This window comes from Opisthocomus hoazin, chromosome 1, assembly GCF_030867145.1.
Source record: "Opisthocomus hoazin isolate bOpiHoa1 chromosome 1, bOpiHoa1.hap1, whole genome shotgun sequence".
Taxonomy (NCBI): Eukaryota; Metazoa; Chordata; class Aves; order Opisthocomiformes; family Opisthocomidae; genus Opisthocomus; species Opisthocomus hoazin.
Genome location: NC_134414.1, coordinates 104,078,002 through 104,096,464, shown reverse-complemented (window position 1 = coordinate 104,096,464; position 18,463 = coordinate 104,078,002). Strand labels below are relative to the sequence as shown.

The 18,463-nt window shown below is 50.9% G+C and overlaps 2 protein-coding genes across 5 annotated transcripts in view; both read right to left on the bottom strand.

Annotated features, from left to right (window-relative positions):
- Window positions 1-10,286, bottom strand: part of C2CD2 (C2 calcium dependent domain containing 2) — a 42,393-nt gene extending 32,107 nt beyond the window's left edge. For 2 of the 4 annotated variants that reach the window (XR_012765150.1, XM_075431584.1), the window contains exons 1-2: window positions 9,936-10,284; window positions 7,874-7,972 (exon numbers count right to left, since the gene is read on the bottom strand). Coding sequence is in view for 3 of the 4 variants with exons in the window: in XM_075431584.1 (XP_075287699.1) it covers window positions 7,874-7,972; window positions 9,936-10,223 (387 nt within the window). In the remaining variant the exon portion in view is untranslated. Of the gene's footprint in view, window positions 1-7,873; window positions 7,973-8,509; window positions 8,690-9,935 lie in introns of those variants that run through there. The other 2 variants (XM_075431602.1, XM_009932696.2) reach the window with 2 other exon arrangements.
- Window positions 10,287-17,333: 7,047 nt separating this feature from the next.
- Window positions 17,334-18,463, bottom strand: part of ZBTB21 (zinc finger and BTB domain containing 21) — a 31,464-nt gene continuing 30,334 nt past the window's right edge. Inside the window, exon 3 of the transcript XR_012765141.1 lies at window positions 17,334-17,396. The gene's annotated coding sequence lies outside the window, so the exon portion shown is untranslated. The remainder of the gene's footprint in view (window positions 17,397-18,463) is intronic.

Sequence of the window (18,463 nt, the reverse complement as noted above, 5' to 3'; positions counted from 1 at the left end):
GCTGGACTTTGAAGAGAAAGAGATTCTGTTTTCATCTAAGATGCTGCCACCAGTAGCGAGAAGTTGATTAAAGAGACCGCAGGGGCTGCTTCCCTTTTTAAGCGACATTCCTTTAGAAGTGCAGCGGACGATATTGATAGACCAGAGCAGAAATATGTAGGCCATTTTCCCCAGAACAGTCAAACGAAGAAAAATACTGAGGCTTCCTGTGCTACGCTCCTCTTCCTCCATGCCTCCATTCAGCCTCCTTCCTCAAATTCATTTTCTCTGCACAGATTAAGAGCAGGAGAAGGGAAGGTCAGGCAAAGCACCCCTTTCAGGGGAGAGGAAGAGGAAGGATAGATGTTCACAAGCAAACAGCAGCACCTGGACTGATGGGAAGGGAGCTGCTCTTCAACTTCATTTGTCTTCCTCATCTCTCTCTCCCATCCCTCCTTACCAGGGACCATCCCCAGTCATTAACACTTTGTGTTTTAGAGTCTAGAAAACCCGTCATTTTTATAACAAACGGTACTCTAAAAATTCAGCCCTTGCACCAGCACACAGAAGCTGTGGCTGGCTAATGCTGGACATCCAGAGGGTTGACACCCCAGCTCTCTTTTGCTATCCTACATCTGGACAAGCAAGACCTCCGAAACTAGCAGAAATAGGGTGAGGTGAAGTAGCAGCACAAAGAAACCAGGACTCTTCCACCAGCGAGGCAAAAGTATTTTCTTCCTCCAGCAGCCTGACAGCCCTAGCCTCCCCTGCCACAAACACCCCGTCACCACCCACGGAGTCTCTGTCCTAGGGAGCTCCCACGGAAGGGGTTCCCAGCCCTTTCTTGGGATGCCTTTGCCAGAAAGGCTTTGCTCCTTCTCCTCCTCAGCCATTGCTCCCCACACCCCACCGGCTCCCGGCACTCAATGAGCCCCATGCAAAGGTTATTCTTCCTTCTCCATAAGGCCCTCCAGCCTCCCCCCCTCACCACCTCTGCCCTCTGGCCGCTGCCCGTTGCCACACCAACCCACCATGGGGGCCACGTCAAAACCCCCTGACCTGGCTGGGTGCTGCTCCCCGTCTGCCCGACGCTGGCACCCAGCCCTGCTGAGCTGCAGGTGCCGTAACACTTCCACACACCTTGCTTACATGTATCTAAAGTTGTTAGTACAATTATCCTCAAAAACAAAAAAAAATTAAATTGTTTCAGATAAACAACTGCAGGAACGAAGGAGGCTGAAAAAGACTACAGCTGGTGTAAGACAAACATTTTTCTAAGAAACTCAAGTGTCCAAACTTGCGTACCCACAGCTATTAAAGTCCTTCCCCCCCTGGTCTGCCTTCCCCCTCTATATCTTGACTTTTGTCCTTTGTGGTTCCTCTGGTCAGAGCTGCAAAATTTCAGTTTCTTTCCTTCCCAAAGCAGCAGCAGAAGCCGCTTCATCCCAAGGAGCACCGGAGTGCCTCTGCTCTTCACACAGTGTCCTCTCTTCTCGAGGTTCCAGCCTGGGCACCGGCAACCCCCACCCCGTGCATCACCCACTGCCTTTTCATTACTCCCTGCTCCCCTCCCCGCCGTGGCAGCAGGTTCCCTCCCACTGCCGAGAGAGGGTGAAGGGCCCTGACTTCAGGGGGAAGCTCTGACAACCCGGCGGGGGAAGGTCTTCTTCACCTTCCCTGGGCCCCGAATGCATCATGTGCGCGTGTGAAAAACCCCTTGGCATTACAGGCCTTGACTGCTTTTTTTCTGGAAAGAAATTGGTTTTGCTGCATCTGGTATTTATTTCCAGAAAGAGCAGGTTACTCAAGGTAACTCAGCAGTACGCAAGTAATACAACTCTCTAATGTTTTCACAAGAAAATGAGTATACACCGTGAGGCAGCCACACAGCGAAAACTGCCTTGATCTCAACTGTAGGGACCAGCACATGGTACCTGCGCCATTTCCTGTGTTTGCTTTGGAGTACTACTCTGCGAAGGAGAAGGCTTTCTTTTCTGGCAAGGAAAACTTCTCTTGTCAATGGCCGCACGGGCACTTTGTGTCCTCAGCTCAGAACCTCACCGTAGGAGAATTTCCCAGTCAGAAACTTCTGCCTTTTCACAGTCAGAACACTCGGCTGTCCAGAAGAAGAATTACACCATCTTCCTCGGTTACCAGAGCATTAACTTCTGGAGGGGGTTTCTGTAGCTGCTCCACCAGCCCCTCTTTACCCAAGAAGTTTACCAAGCGACACAGACAAACTGAAGGAGAGAAGACAAATTCAATGTCTAACCCAGGCACAGCTAGGGGCGGATTTTTAGAAGCCAGTATGAAAGCGAGTTTGCATGCAACTACGATGGGACACCTCCCGACCAGTTTTCCAAAACGATGCTGAACACCAGAGTGAAGGCAGGGTGAGCGATGGAATGAGGGCAGGAGAGAGAGTGTTACCATGTCAGCAACAGAAACAGAGCAGGAACTGATAAAACAAGTGAATTTGTCCATTCCGTTGAGACTGACAGACATACAAATTCAAAAATGTGGAAAAAAGGGGAGGGGGGAATAAAACAAACAAGCAGGGAGTACAGGGAGACAAGACAGAAAGAATTTTCCATACACCTATGAAGTGTAGTCAATATCAAACAGTGCGAGGACAGGAAGCAGTACTTGGTATTTAAGAAGGAGGAAAATCAATAAACACCAGAAATAGACTTGCTACTTTGGCCTCACTAGCGCGCAAGTCTTTACAAACAGTTTGGGAGACGCCACAGCTGCAGACACGGAGACAAACGGAAGCCAGTAAGATGCAGGAGAGGTCTGCCAGTTCGTGCTGCAGTAGCTTGGAGAGAGACGCAGCTGCAGAGCCACAGGCACATCGCGCCGTTGGGGTGCTAAGGCATCCCCGAGACCTGCACCGGGCTGGCAGATGGGGCACAAGTCTACAGGAGGCCCACACACATCTGCAGCAGCAGCTGGAAGACAGGCAGGCTCCCTGACAGTGCGAAAACCAGTGTTATTTCCACGGAAGCAAACAAATCCCAACGCTGCTGCCTTCCTTCGACAAGACACTCAGTTCTTAAGGTAGGTTAGAGCCAATACGTTGTCCTGCCTATTTCAGTAGGGTTACCCCACAGATACTTAAGGTTGTAGTCCATCATCCCCGTGTTAAGGTGAACGAGGATGTGTCTGAAAGGGAGAGGACAATATAGTGAGCAGAGAGGTGAAAGCTGGAAACAAGTTACAAAGCAGCCTGTCAGGCACTGACCCTATTGCATAGAGTTAACATCCAAAATCCCTCAGGAGAAATCTGAAAGAAACTGTGATGCTGAGGAAAAGCAAGCTGTGAAGCAACAATATAAAGGAAGATCAGAACATCACACAGACAAGCTGAAAAACCTTGAAGACTAAAGGAGAAATGCAATTCAAAATACACACCGTGTTCGTATGAAAATTAACAAATACTATTTCCTACAAAGACCAGCTTATCGCTGGGAGAACACCAGCGCAAGAGAGACCTGGGTGGGTCAAGTCAGTCACAGCATGAAGCAGCTGCAGGAGAGGCAGATCAGAAGCCTAAAATGCATCAAGAAAGTACTTTCAGAGATGCAAAGAAGCAGCAATCTCCTTGCACGGTGAGACCTCACCTGTACTGCTGTGTGTCACTTCAGCCATCAAATTCAAGAAAATGGATTTAACTGGAGCTGCTCCAGAGAATGACTGCACAGGAGTGACTTAGGCAGGACAACATCATGAAAGGAGACTTAAGTAACAACTTATTTATCCAAGGTAAACAAAGGCTCAAGGAAATATAATTCCTTCATGATGTATTTACTGACAGCAAGCACCATGGAAGAAAAGTAAATACATTAAGGATAAAGGATTATATTGGTACAGAAACTAAATAAAAAAAAAAAAAAATCTGCATGGGCCATGATTCCACCTAGGCTTGTAAAAAAACCCTAGTCATTAAAACAGCAAAGCTCTGGGACAGCTTTTCAACCAAAACAGGGAGTTAAAAGACAATAGGAACTGCACATGACGGCCAGGGCAGTTCACCTCACCAAAAATAATCAGAAATAAACACACATACGTAACTAGGAATTATCCCAGTTAGTACTGTAGGGGTGACAAGGAGAAACCAGTCTTCCCTGGAGGGGAAAGCAACCTTTGCTGCACAGTGTCTCCACCTGCTTCAGAGCAGGTGGAACGGGGAGTCCCGACACCCCAGCGCAGCACGGATGCAGGTTGCCAGCTCGCAGCAGGGTGGCTGCAAACAGAGTGATACCAAGATGAAGCCACGACAGCCGCGTGGGTGGGCAGGGCCTTTTCGGGCATGCTGCATGGCTCATCAGAAAACAGGACCTCTCACCAGCACGCTCAACAGTCCTCCTTTCATCTCTCCACCATTTCCCCCAGCAAGATTCATCATGCAAAAAATTAACGTGAAGCGTTCATATTTGCTGTTGCCTCTTGTGATCCAAGACAGTCCTTCCCTGCATAGCAACTTATTACCACTCATTAAAGGAATGGCACTCTGAGGGCATTTTCCCCCTTTCTGTTTAGGCATCAAGCAGAAAAAGAAGGAAAACTTCTGTTGTAGCCTTCTCTGTCTAAACTCTCCATGCCAAGTCCCCAACAACAGAGTCATCTTTTTTCTTGCCGTTGTTGTGAAGTTCAAAGCCTCTAGAAATAGACTGCAGTAATGGAAAGGCTGGCAGAACTAGCTAAGAATATTGCTAATGTTTACTTTATTAAAACAAAACAACTGACACCACACAATGAAAACAGGCCACTTCGTTCTATATATTTAGGTTCTGGCCCAAAACTGGAGTGAAGGCAATTTATAAATAGAGGCTCTGTCAAGAAGCAGTGTGGTGTAACCTTCAGCCACAGAGCAGCTCCGGCCCTCTCTCAACAGCTTTGCCAAGCTCACAGCCAGCACCTTTCCCCACCACGTCTGCAGTGCTGCCCTGTGGACCATACACCAGCTTGGAAACTTGCAGATCCTTCAAGGCAAGGAAAGCATGTATATACCTACAGACTGCACGTGTCAGCATGTGTCCTGGCCATCAGCAGGGCTGCCTGCATTAATACAATAATTACAGTCAGGCTGGCAATCCTGTACTGTTTCGGAGCAAGCCTGCCCGCGAGCGAGCTCGCAGCACCAGGCAGGTCCATCACCTGGGTGTGCTCCAAGGCCCAGCGCTCAAGAGGATACAGGACCACTCATCACAAAAGACAAACCACAGGGCTCTACCAGCATACAGCTGCGTTAAAGTATCACACATCCCATGTTTACTGCTATTTCGACCTCTCACCCTCAATCCCCCACTTCCTTTGATGACCACAACCTCTCTCATGCAAGGTCAAATACATGTTTGAAACAACACACAATAAATCAAGCCTTGGCTGCTGAACCAAGACACTTAATGTGCTCTTGCCGTACGGCTCTCAAGTAAAGCAGCATGTTGAACTGGCTGCAGGAAAGCAGTCCTGTGCCAGCTGATGCCTCAGGCAAGCGCAGGGCTCCACGGGATGCTACAACATCGGTAAACACGCAGCATATGGTCACAAACTACATTCCGAGCCAGTCACACCAGTAGTGAGTTACAAACACATATCAGAAGTTCGAGTTTGGACAAGCTGCTATGAGAGATTTCAAATTCACATGCAAAGATTAAGAATTTGAAGAGCAGGGGCAGGGGGAAGAAAACACCACCCAACAAACCCTCTGGACCCTTGGTATTACCTGAGGAACATGTAGGAGAGACAATCACCATGTGAGAGGACTCCTGAGGTGTTTAGAGAAAGGTACACATTTAAGGAAGGAGGGAAAGTAACTACCAGAGTGCCACTCTAAGGTTACTATACACTGAAATCCAAATAAATATTCAGTTTGTATCTTAACTGAAGGAGTTATAACAATTCAGAGAAGATTTTCTAGCAGCTGTGCACAAGATCATGGAAATTGGTTTTGGGACAGTTCAGAACAACCCAGTTTATGTAAGCAAACCTGGTTTAATCCAATACATTTTAAAATGTGCTTATATTGGTTTAAACTGCTGCAAAACCACATTAGATTGCTGGCTGCAGTGTAACAGCTCGATTAACATACTGAAATGGTTCAACCCAAGGTCAGACAAGGACCAGAGACTGCACAAGGGAGGGTGCTGAATCGCCAAGCCCCAGGCAGAGGGGAGCGAGAGAACAGCCCTACAGCAGCCAGCAGCTCCCCCGGCTTACGCTGCCGCCGAGCCAGCACTCGCTACCTTCTGCTGCCCAAGCTTAACTGCAGCAGGTTCAGGTGCCCATAGGGCACTGTGGGCACTAACTTACCTCGCTGCTACGGCAGCCAGAACCTACATTTAAACAACACAGAAGTTAACCAAGGGCTGCAGCGGAGATGCTCCCAGTGGAACCACGTGACGCCAGGGAAATCCAGGACTGCAGTGTGGTGCCTTGGTTCTGGCACACACACAAGACCAGAAGCGGGTTTTAGACTCAAGACGCGGCTCTCATCGTGGGCCAGCCATGGGTACAGTGCCCTGAGGACACAGCCAGCCCCATGCACCCCTGCTGAACTTTGACGCTGGCCAAGGGCAGCCAGCAGACCCAAACCTTCTGGCCATCTCCCACGCAAACACACTTGCAGCCCTGCCCACCTTCCAGCAATGTTTTACACACTGCACCTGCAATACACCTGTTCTTTGTGCTGTCAGTCGCCAGCTTTCACTCGTAGCAGATCTCCCTCGGCTGCCAGCTTCACACACTATACAGCACACCACTTTTAGACCTAGCAGTCCCCTCTCCTTACAATTTCCCATTGTGGCGTCTTCCAGTGGCACAGAATAACACTAATGCCAACTCTACAGCTCTACCAACTGCAGTCTCTCCAGGCCCACTGCTGGGGCAGAAACCACTGCTAGGGGGAAAGAAAAAGAAAAAAGAAAAAAAAAAAGAGAAAGAACAAGTGCACAAACAACTTTACATGCTGGCAGTCCCCAGGTGCCACCAATCAGGGTGTGCCTGTAAGTTGTGTATGAGGTAGATAAGCACACATAGTTTTCAAAAGAATCATACCAGAGCAGCTTAACATCTAAATCAGACAAGCAAACCAAAGCAACAAAACAAAACAAGAAGAAAAGCATTAGGCTAATTTGATGGAGGTGCCTAAAGCCGAGCACCAGTTCAGATGTGACTAGCAGTTACACTCTCTAGGATGAAAAATGCAGAAGCTATTGCTAATAAGCATACATGTATTTTTGCCCTGTTCCAAGAACCACATTCTGCATTATTTCAATTTCAAACGCACTAAGCACAGGGAAAACCACTTCCCAGTACGTGGGGGTGGGAGAGGAAGAACGAGACCATTTGCTCCTCACTGAATACAGGATTCAGTAGAGTCAAGAGGTTACCCTCAGGACTCTGCGGCTGTTCCACTGATCCTCACCCAGTTCCGACTTACAAAGCAAACCTGTAATCAGCGACACAAACAGCAAGAGGCAGACAAAGCTGTTTTCCTGTCCCAGAAGACAAGCGTCCTAGTTGTTCTTCATGAACCCCCCACCCCACGCTTCAGCACAGGACAGGGAACCAATCTAACGGTGGTGGGGGTGGGGGGAGAGGGCTGCCGTACGAGTTCGTGGCGGGTGTACCTATATAAACTTGGCATAACCCTGGTTATTGTTCATTTGGTAGGAGCCCTGGAGCACACTCTGCTTGTGACTTGCAAAAGCAGTGAATCAATGCAAAGAGTTTGCCCAGGTTCATTAGCCAGGCTGCCTCCTACTAGCCTCCCCAAACACAGGTCAAGGGTACAGAAGTACCAACAAACAAAACCCCCACTGATGCTAATAAGGAAAGTTAACATTTCCTTCCCAAAAGTACACTGAAACAAAACAAAACGGAAGTTTACCTTCTCTTGAGCTGACTTTACAATACTAACAACTTGTTTAACTGCTAGCTCAAGTGGTTCAGGTAGGTCATCTTCCTCAAATGTAAGCAACTGTGAGTCCTAGGAAAGAAGAAAAACAGAAGCATCATTAGGTGATGAACCCATCGCTTGAAAACAAGTGATAAAAATGCACCACCAGTGAAGTTCCTGGAAGAACCAGAGACAGAATTGCAAATGTGTGTCAAAACTTGCACGTACTAATTGCGTGACACCTCACTACATAATACAGGGTAGAGCCTGAAAACCTATACTTAGGACATAACTATGGGCCTAATCATAAGTCATCCTTCACTGAAGCAGAATATGAATGCACACAGCACAGCGCAGAGCGAAGCCCAGGAGCAGGGACAGAGTCCGGTCAAACTGCTCTACCTGAGAAAGGATCAGTCAGTGCTGTAGTTTTAAAAGCTGCTTTTGGTTTAGCCTAGTAACACGGCTGCACTAGGCTATGCCGGAACTAAGAAAACCCAAGTACCATCTTGCAGAGGTGAGGAAAGCAGCCTTCCCCTCCCCAATCCTTCCTCGCGTGTGACGGCAGGCAGTGATGACAGCGACTCAGTCTTCACACACAGACAGCAAGCAACAGACAGCGTATACCTGCTTTGGCAGTGAGGTCATCCCTTCAGGGACACCAGCGCTCGCATTCTCCACCTGCCGCCCACACCAGCGGTCAGTGCCGCTTCCCTCCTCACCCGGGGCTGTTTTGAGTGCAGGAATTCCACCAGCCATGAGCTGCTGGCATTGTTTACGGAGGCTGCTGGCACTGTTGTTTTGGGAGGCTGCTGACAGCGGGAGCCACGCCACGCTGCAGTACCAGGCAGCAAACTCACGACAAGAGACAGCTCCAGCTGCTCGCCCAGGGAGGGAGGGAGGGAGGGTGGGTGCGTGAGTCCCCGTCAAAGCAGCCTGAGTGTCTGGCCAGGGATGGGAAGCTGCCGCGTGTTTCCAGTTAGTTTTGGTCCCTAGCACCTGTGCCCAAGCTGTTCGGGCTCTCCCCTTCCAGAAGCGCAAGGCAAACCTTCATTTCTCAGCACAAGCCGCGCTTTTCTGAACTGCACCGTGCCATGCGACAGGGCAGACGAAGTATTTTCTTTCCTTGCCCTCACTTGCGGCGGCGAAGTGTCAGACGGCTTTCCTTATCTTTCACACACACGTGTCGCCCCGCTCTTCCTTCTCCCCCGGCCTGCCCCCCCCGTATGCAAGAACCCAGCTGGGGCTGCTGGGGCTGCCGGGAAGCGAACCTCCCGGAGCCAGGGAGAAGGCCACGCACAAATTCGGAGAGCTGGGTAGACGCTGCTTCCTCGATGGTTTAGCCTCAGCGTTTTCCACTGACGTGGCAAGGGTTCAGCTCCCAGGAGCAGGGAATGAGGTGGCGACGGCCTCCCCTAACCCCCTCGCCTCTTAGACCCAGCATTCCACCACGGACCAGCCAGCGGGGTGTCTGCGAGCGGGGCAGGGCGGGACGGGGCGGGAAGGGGTGCCACGTTCTGCGCATTTCTTACCCGACCTGGGCTAAAGGCAAACTGACCACAACCCGCGAAGCCCCCCGGCCCGCAGACGCGCGGAGCACAAGCCAGCCCTCCGCGTCGCGCCGACACGAGCGAGGGTTCGCCATGGCCAAAGGGCAGCGCGAAGGACGCCCAGCCCCAGCGAGTTCTTCGCCAGCGGACCCTCCGCAGGCCCCGCGCCCGCGCCCAGGCCGGGGGGTTTCCATCGCTTCCTCCTCCCCGCGCCCGAACAGCGCTGCCGGCCTGCCAGGGGCTGTGGGGGCCGTGGCCTTGCCCCCCGTCCATCCCCGCTCGGCGCCTCTGGCCGGGCTCCTGCCAAGCGGCCACCAAACCCACCCACCCAGCCGCATGTATCTGCACACACACCTCCACCCGCCCGCACCCCGACGTCCCTCTGGAGCCAGCCCCCCACAGCCGCGCCCTGCCGGCACAGGAGCCCCCCGCCCCAGGCCCCCCGTCCCGAGCCCAGCTCGCCGGCCGGGCCCCCCGCCCCCCCCCGCGCCCCCAGCACTCACCGCCCGCGCCGCCGCCTCGGCGCTGAGCGCCTCCCGCCAGGCTCGCCGCCACTGCCGCCGCCAGCTGCCCAGCGACAGCGCCCAGGCCAGCGCCGAGCCGCCCTCCTCCAGCAGCTCGTCCCGCCGCGGCGGGGGCGGCGGGACGAGCTGGGGCGGCGGCCGGCCCCGCCGCAGGGCCAGCAGCGCGTACTGCACCAAGTAGACGGCCAGCGTGGCCAGCGCCGCCACGAACAGCGCGACCAGCCCGCACCAGCGCAGCTCGGCCAGCCCGCCCGCCAGCCACGCCATGGCTGACCATAATGGGAGCCGCGCTGCCGGCCCCCACCCAGGCGCACACGGCGGCGGGGGCCCGAGCCCGGAGCGGCGGCGCAGCGTCCGGCCGCCTGCCCGGGGACGCGCCGAGCCGCGCCGCGCCGAGCCGCACCGCCCGCCCACGGCGCAGGCACCGCCCGGCCCGCCCCTGCCGGCGGGGCGCTGAGGGGAGGCCCGGCCCCGGGGCGGCCCGGGAGCCCGCGGCTCCCCCGGCGTCCGGAAGCGGGGAGCTGAGGGGCCGCCTGGTGCCCCGGGCGGCGGCGGCGGGGCAGAGCGGGGCTCAGAGGTGCCCTGGGCGCAGGCTGCGGCCGGGATTCCTGCGGCCCGGACCGGCGCCGCTCGGAGCAACCGGCCGGCGGGGGGAGCGGTGCCTCGGGCGGGATGGGGCGGGAGCGGCCTGCGGAGGCCCGGGAGGGACGCAGGGGTCCCACTGACCAGCTTTGCTGGGTTTCGTACAGCAAAAGGTGTCACAGAGTCACAGAATGGCAGGGGTTGGAAAGGACCTCTGTGGGTCATCCAGTCCAACCCTCCTGCCGAAGCAGGGTCACCTACAGCAGGCTGCACAGGACCACGTCCAGGCGGGTCTTGAATATCTCCAGAGAAGGAAACTCCACAACCCTCTGGGCAGCCTGGGCCACGGCTCCGTCAGCCTCAGAGAGAAGAAGTTCTTCCTCGTCTTCAGCTGGAGCTTCCTCTGCTTCAGTTTGTGCCTGTTGCCTCTTGTCCTGTTGCTGGGCACCTCTGAGAAGAGTCTGGCTCCGTCCTCCTGACACCCACCCTTGAGATATTTATAAGCATATATTAGGTCCCCTCGCAGCCTACTCTTCTTCAGGCTAAACAAGCCCAGCTCCCTCAGCCTCCCCTCGTAGGAGCGATGCTCCAGTCCCCTCATCATCCTCGTAGCCCTCCGCTGGACTCTCTCCAGTAGCTCCTCATCTTTCTTGAACTGGGGAGCCCAGAACTGGACAGAGTACTCCAGATGGGGCCTCACTCGGGCAGAGTAGAGGGGAAGGAGAACCTCCCTCGACCTGCTGGCCACACTCCTCTTCATGCACCCCAGGATGCCATTTCCCCTTGCATCAGTGTTGTTTAGCGATGTTGTTTCCATGCTAAGCAACAACTGCAAATGAAAAATCGTGTGAACAGCCCCTCGCGTCTTTGCACCCAATGGAGCAGCGCGTTACGGCCTGCTGGTGGGCAGAGCAGAGGTCGGTTACAAAACAGACCCGACTTTTTCCCCCAAAAAAGAAAGATGATACAATCGTCGCGTTTGAGAGGCTGAGCGATGCTCCCCCAGTTTGTGCCAGAATTACGGGGCGCGGTGGATAGCGCTGCCACGCTGCCTCCCAGCAGCCAGAGCGCTCTCCATGAAGGCACCCCCCTTCACCTAACAGGGTAACGCCCGGGGTGTGGGATCGGCCGTCCCGCTCACCCCTTCACAGCCCAGCCGGACAGCTAAAGAGGTAACAGGGCATTTCGTTTTTCCCTCTCCTTCCTACCGAAGGGCAAACGCCAGCTTTGCTTTTCTTCCCGGTGCCTCAGCACCTCCTCTGCCGAGGCTGCCGGTCTCACCGGCCAGAGGAGAAAACCTTGCTGTGTTTTGCTGTGATCTGTGGCCTGCAGCATAAATCCAGAACTGAGGACTGTCTGCAGACCGTGCTGACTGACTGTGGTTATCAGCAGGAGGTTTGCGATATAGGGGAGGAAATAGTCTTTTGGTAGTAAATAAAAGTTTCATAATTATTTGTTTCTGGCACATTCATCTGTAGTAAGCTCCTGCTTGGTTTTGCTACCTTATCAGCTCATTGCTGTTTGTGTCCTCATTTTAATTCTCCTTTTCCTTGCCTGCTCAGTTTCTTTCATAGTGACTTTCTTTCCCCATGGCAGCTCCCAGGTGATGAACATCACTTGTATTTTTGCCCAGTCCACATGCTGAAACAGCCAGAGATGAAGTCATCGAGGGTGGTGGTCGAATGTCGTCGTAAGTTCTTGCTCCGCTCAGGTTTAGGCTGTTGCCACTGCAGCCTGAAAGGGCAGCAACATCTTTTTCTTGCGGGGAACTGGAATTCCAGACCACGGGAATGGATCGCGGAGGGGAATTACCGCGGGTGCCGCGGTGCCTGGCTCTGGCGTGCCCTCCGAGGGAGCTGGGCAGGGGCCAGGGGCCGAGGCGCAGAACCCGTGCGGGCTCGCAGACCAGGCAGCAAACGCTTGGTTGCTGGATGTTTTCAACCAAATTCACAGCTAGAAGCAGAGGTAAAAAGAAAAGGGAAGTGAATGCATTACAGAATCACTGAATGGTCAAGGTTGGAAGGGACCTCTGGAGGTCATCTGGTCCAAACCCCCTACTCAAACAAGGCCACCCAGAACTGGTTGCCCAGGACCATGTCCAGATAGATGACTTTTGAAGGCCATTCGCAAGGACTTCACAACTTCTCTGGGCAACCTATTCCAGTGGTTGGTCACCCTCAAAGTGAAAATGATTTTTTCCTTATGTTCAGAGGGAACATTCTGTGTTTCAGTCTGTGCCCAGTGCCTCTTGTTTTGTCACTTGGGCACCACTGAAAAAAGCCTGGTTCCATCTCCTTTGCACCCTCCCTTCAGACATTTACATGCACTGACAAGTTCCCCCCTGATCCTTCTCTAGCTTTCCCCCCACCTTTCCCAGCTCTCTCAGCCTTTCCCCGTATGAGAGGTGCTCCAGCCCCTTCATCACCTTAGTGGCCTTTCACTGGTCTCTCTCCAGTGGAGATGCAGCACTCCAGGTATGGCCTCACCACGGCTGAGTAGAGGGTAAGGATAGGTTCCCTCAGCCTGCTGGCCACGCTCCTCCCAATGCAGTCCAGGATGCTGTTAGCCTTCTTTGCTGTAAGAGCGTGTTGTTGGCTCATGTTCAGTTTGCTGTCCACCAGGACCCCCAGGTCCTTTCTGCAAAGCTGCTTTCCAGCTGGTCGGCCCCCAGCATGTACTGGTGCACGGGGTTGTTCTCCGCAGGTGCAGGACTTGGCACGTCCCCTTGCTGAACTTCTCGAGGTTCCTGTCAGCCCATTTCTCCAGGCTGTCAAGGTCCCTCTGGATGGCAGCACGACCCTCTGGTGTATCAGCCACTCCTCCCAGTTTTGTGTCATCTGCATGCTTGCAGAGCATACGCTCTGCCCCATCATCCAGATCATTAATGAAGCTGTTGAACAGGATTGAACCCAGTATTGACCCCTGCTGTACACCCCTAGTTACAGGCCTCCAACTAGACTTTGTTCCACTGATCAACACTCTGGGTGCAGTCGTTCAGCTGGTTTTCAATCCACCTCACTGTCTGCTCATCCAGCCCATACTTCATCACCTTCTCTGTGAGGATCTTATGCAAGACAGTGTCAAAAGTCTAGGTAGACAATGTCCACTGCTCTCCCCTCATTCACCAAGCCAGTAATTTCATCGTAGGAGTTTTTCAAGTTGGTCAAGCATGACTTCCCCTTGGTGAATCCATGCTGACTACTCCTGATGACTTTCTTGTTCTCCATGTGCCTGGAAATGGTGTCCAGGAACAGCTGCTCTGTAACCTTCCCAGGGACTGAGGTGAGGCTGACTGTGCTGTAGGTCCCGGGGTCCTCCGTCCTGCCCTTTTTGAAGTTAGGACTGGCGTTTGCTTTTTTCCAGTTCTCAGGCCCTTCTCCCAACCACCTTGATCATTCAAAGACAATCAAGAGTGGCCTTGCAATGACAGTTGTCAGCTTCCTCACTTGTGGGTGCATCCTATCAGGGCCCATGGACTTACATATGTCCAGATCGCTTAAGTATTCCCTGACCTGATCCTCTTCCACCAAGGGTAGGTCTTCTTCGCTCTGGACTTTCACCTTCGTCTCTGGGGTCTGGGATTCCTGAAGAGCTGTTACAACAACATTTAATACAGTATTTACTAATATCGAGGCTTGGCCTCTGGGAGGAGGAGCAGGTTGTTACCTGAGAAGCGATTTGATAATTGTGTTGTAAATACATTGCCCACATTTGCACCAGTAAGCTGCAAACTGGACAGGGCCAGATCATGGTTTTATCAGCTGTAGTTCATTTACTGTTATGGGCGTACGAAGCATGGACTACTCAGAGGTCAAAGTACTTGCCTGGGACACCGGGAAATCCCGCGCTCCGTTCGCTGACCAGTTGTCTTCTGCCTGCCTGAGTCCCAGCAGGTGGTTTAGAGAGCACCTACGTGGTACCAAGGAGCAAGCTGCTGAGATCTCCAGAGGTCCACAACCAGAGCCACAGCGCTGCGTTAGCACAGCGCCTTACACAGGTTGATCGGCTCTGGTGAGGGACTGGATTTATTAGCCAGGCACACTTATTTTCAGATCCAGAACAGAATCTTTGCTCAGTATCACACGGTGCTGTGCCAGACTATCTGCAGATAGCACAGGGGTTTCTAATACAGCGCTGCACTGCAGACAAACCTGCCCTTAGCCTGCCCCACGTTTCAGTTCCCCTACGCCAGGTAGACATTTTTCTTTAACTGGCAGGAATTTTGTGAGTCTAATTAGTCAACGTGAACTGACAAGAAAGAGTAAAGGATTACATTGAGATATTAAGAACAGTTTTGCTCTACAGAACTTTATCAGCTGTCTTGTTACTAGAAATATTTTACGTTTTTACTTTTGAAGTATAGCAAAAGTACGTGGCAGCTAATATTTAATGATTTTCCTTTTTTGTGCACCTGTGAATTTGGAATAGCCCTCTCTGAACATGCAGGATCTTACTCATCAAAACATAGCTCTGGGGATGCGATTAGTAAAGTAATTAGTTTTTCATAATTCCATGTGCTTTGAAGCTGGGAACTGTGATTCTGACTTGCTTCTAGGTTCGGCCATGTGCTGTATTTCTATTAAGTAACTTCTGTATTTCCCAAATCCCAGCTTTTCTTTCAATTAGCAGGTATACATCTCTGTTAGAGATGGTTGCAAAGCAAGTTTAAAAAATCTAAAGTGAGTGAGATATTGATACAGAGTCGATCTTAGAAGGGTTCTGGAACAAGAGAATTATAAATGCATCATTCATCCTGGTTACCTCACATGTCCTGTTTTGGTCCTCTGAAGCATGAATGTTGTTAACCGTTTCATTCCCTGTGTTGGAAAGGCAAGAAGAAAACTGCAGCCCCGTAGCTTACACCAGTGCAGCCTCTGCTAGAATGTTTTGCTGGTGAGCTACCCTACGAACGACAAGGAAGTATCTTACCCGTTAACTAGTGCTGCCAGGTGCGTCAGACATCTGTTCAGAGATGCTCTTTCTCACCCCGCAGACAGAATGTGGGCGGAATTTTAGGACCTTGACTATTAGTTTGAGATTTCCAGATTTGTTGCAGGTGGGGGGAACGGTGGCTTGGACTTGGCACTGGCAATTGTGGGAACGGTGTATGCTGGGGCTCTGTCCTGCCGTAGGGTGGGACATAGCAGGGATTGAGCTCAGATCTAGAAAGTGCTAGATCTGATACTACCCCAAGTCCCATGGTATAGACATAAGCCAAGGGAGCAGGATGAGGTCATAGTTATTTAATCAGTTTCATTTTTAAAACTGTAAGCAGAACAGTGACAAAAAAAAAAAAAAGGCGGTAGGTTCAATCACTGTAATTAAATGATCACTTATGCAATTACAATGCACAGAGATAAAATCAATCCAAACCTTTCCTACTAATTCTCTGCCTCTGAGCTCTGGAGTGTTTTTTCCACACATGAAGAAAGAGAAGGTTCGTCAGAGGCCGTACATGCTGCCTAACATGAAGTGTGAAGCAAGTGCTTTGTCAGGACAGTGTAATAATGTAAGAGATTCTTAGTTTGGAAAAACTGCACTTTGGCCAGCAGAGCGTTTTCCAGCATCCCAGGACTCTGTGCGATGCCATCTTTACCTGTGAGTTGGCTATAACCATGTTTTCACGATGAGATTTTGCAAGTGTAACAGTCAGCCTGAGGTGATACCACCGCACACTCTTCACTGACAGCTCTGCTGGCAGAAGTAGACCTGTTAATCTTCACACCTGAAACATGACCCTTTGGCATGTTGCTTCCCATGGAAGAGGGGACCATTTCCCCTTTCACATGCAGCATTTCAGCCTCTCTCCCACCCTTTTACCTGCTGTGCCAGAGGCAGGTAACAGGCACGTCCTTCTACCTGCTGGCTGTGGCAAGTCTGCTCAGGTGTTGTGGGCAAGGAGATGAGCTCCTCCCTTCAGTCCTGCGGTTATGTGTACCCTCCAGTCTGTTTTATGTAGCCCCTTCCTAGGTGAGATTCAGCATGTGTGACCCATCTTGTCTCCCATGACTCGACACACCAGATACGCTGTCCCCTGCTTTGCGACAGCTGTCTTGAGAGTGATGGGTGTACAAAGGGCTGGAACAAGGGTCGGGTGGGATGCCCAGAGAAGCCTTGTTGGAAGAGGGTCAGCAGTCTGGCTGCCAAGGAGCTGCTGCTAAGCAAGCTCTCATAACTAGGACCCAGCGTCGGCGCAAGGAGGCTAGCACCGGGCTGGCTCTGCAATAACGCCCCCCACCTCATGTCTTCCAGAGAACATCCTCTTCTTAACGGGGTCTTGCTCCATAAAAAAAGTCTCTGACATGATGACATCATTAGACCTTCACTTTGACTAATTACTCTTTTTTTTTTTTTGTTTCTTTTGTAAAACCAGGAGATATCTGATCTATCCAAGCACCAATCTCTATTACAAAAAAAAAGTAGCACGTCAACCATAACCTCATAGTAGAAATACTTCAACTCATTTAGGTCACTTAGTTCCTCTTTGCCCAAATGCCTACAGCTCTTAAGTGCTTAAGAAGGTATACTGCCTGGAGCTCAGTTTTTTATTAGATTAGAAAATTGCTCTTTTAGCTTTGTTATTATACATGTTATTAATATACAGGAATGGTCTTTAAAAAAATCTTGAAAAAACAACCATGCCCCATAAATATAAATGCTGACACATTGGCCAAGTTTCAAAACAAATGGGTCATAATGTTTTATTTTGACCAAACATAATTTCAAATTATGTGTTCAGATATAACGCAAAACTGCAAAGCCATGTTTCAATTCCATTAGAGCAACCACAGACGCAACTTCATACACCTTGGATACTTGTACTTTCTTCTGAAGCCATTCATGCATCAAAAATATAGCCTATCAAGGAAAAAAAAAACATGAGAAAGCACACAAATAATAGCACCGTGGTGTTTGCATTCATCATAATACATCAGTACTTCACCCATTAATTTTATAAGTCTCTTACCATTTTGTCGTAATAACTATTTTGCTTTTCTCTGTAAGATCACACTTTTCCAACTCTCCAATATCTGGTAAACAATCTATTCATAAGTGGTCACAGCTTTGAAAAATAATAAAGGATAACAACAGACATTTTTTCTGGAATTGCTAATAGTTTCTTTTACTACTTATAACTGGCACTGCCATGGAAGAAGGAAAAATATTTTTAGAGAGTATCATTTTTTTATAGGATGATGGATCTTCAAAAATATATGTACTAGACTTCAGCAAAACACTGTGAGTTTTTAGAAACGAAAACATGATAGACAAGCTTCTTTTATTTTCTCCTGGAGCCAGTTACACTCTCTCCACCAGAGAGCGCAAGCATCACCCGAGGTGATGGTGCTGGGATGGAGGGGTTGCTGTGTTGCCTTCCTCAACGACAGCACTCCAGACATGAGGAGTGATCCCCGCTACATCAAGTTGCTTGCCTATGGGTTAATTTAGGCTCAGAGTTAACATTGTGCCCAAATGCTTAAGGCTTCCCGTGTCCAAGATAGAGCTGAACAATCTCCTGACAAGGAACCACTGGAGAGATTCTTGCCTCTCCTTCTGAATCTTGGGCCCCCCAGCCCAGGAGATGCTGACTTCCCAGGGACGAGTGCTTCTCCCGTGTCCCATACAAACACTCATATGCCCCTCAGACACGTGCCTGAGGACATTAAGACCAACTGGCTCAGGGAATGCTGGGCATCAGAAAAAAAGAAAAGACCTGGGAAGTATTAAAAGAGATCTTTGAGTTTTAGACTAAGAGCAAAGGCATTTCAAACAATGTTGTAGGAAATTAATAGCAAGACCACGAAATAAAATAAAGGCTTGTGAAAAATCTCAGAACCCACACCTTCCTCTAGAAGAACAGTGCAAGTGCTCCAACTCAGCTAGCAGGCTAACCAAATCCAGGGGCATGTACCAGTGTTGTGTTG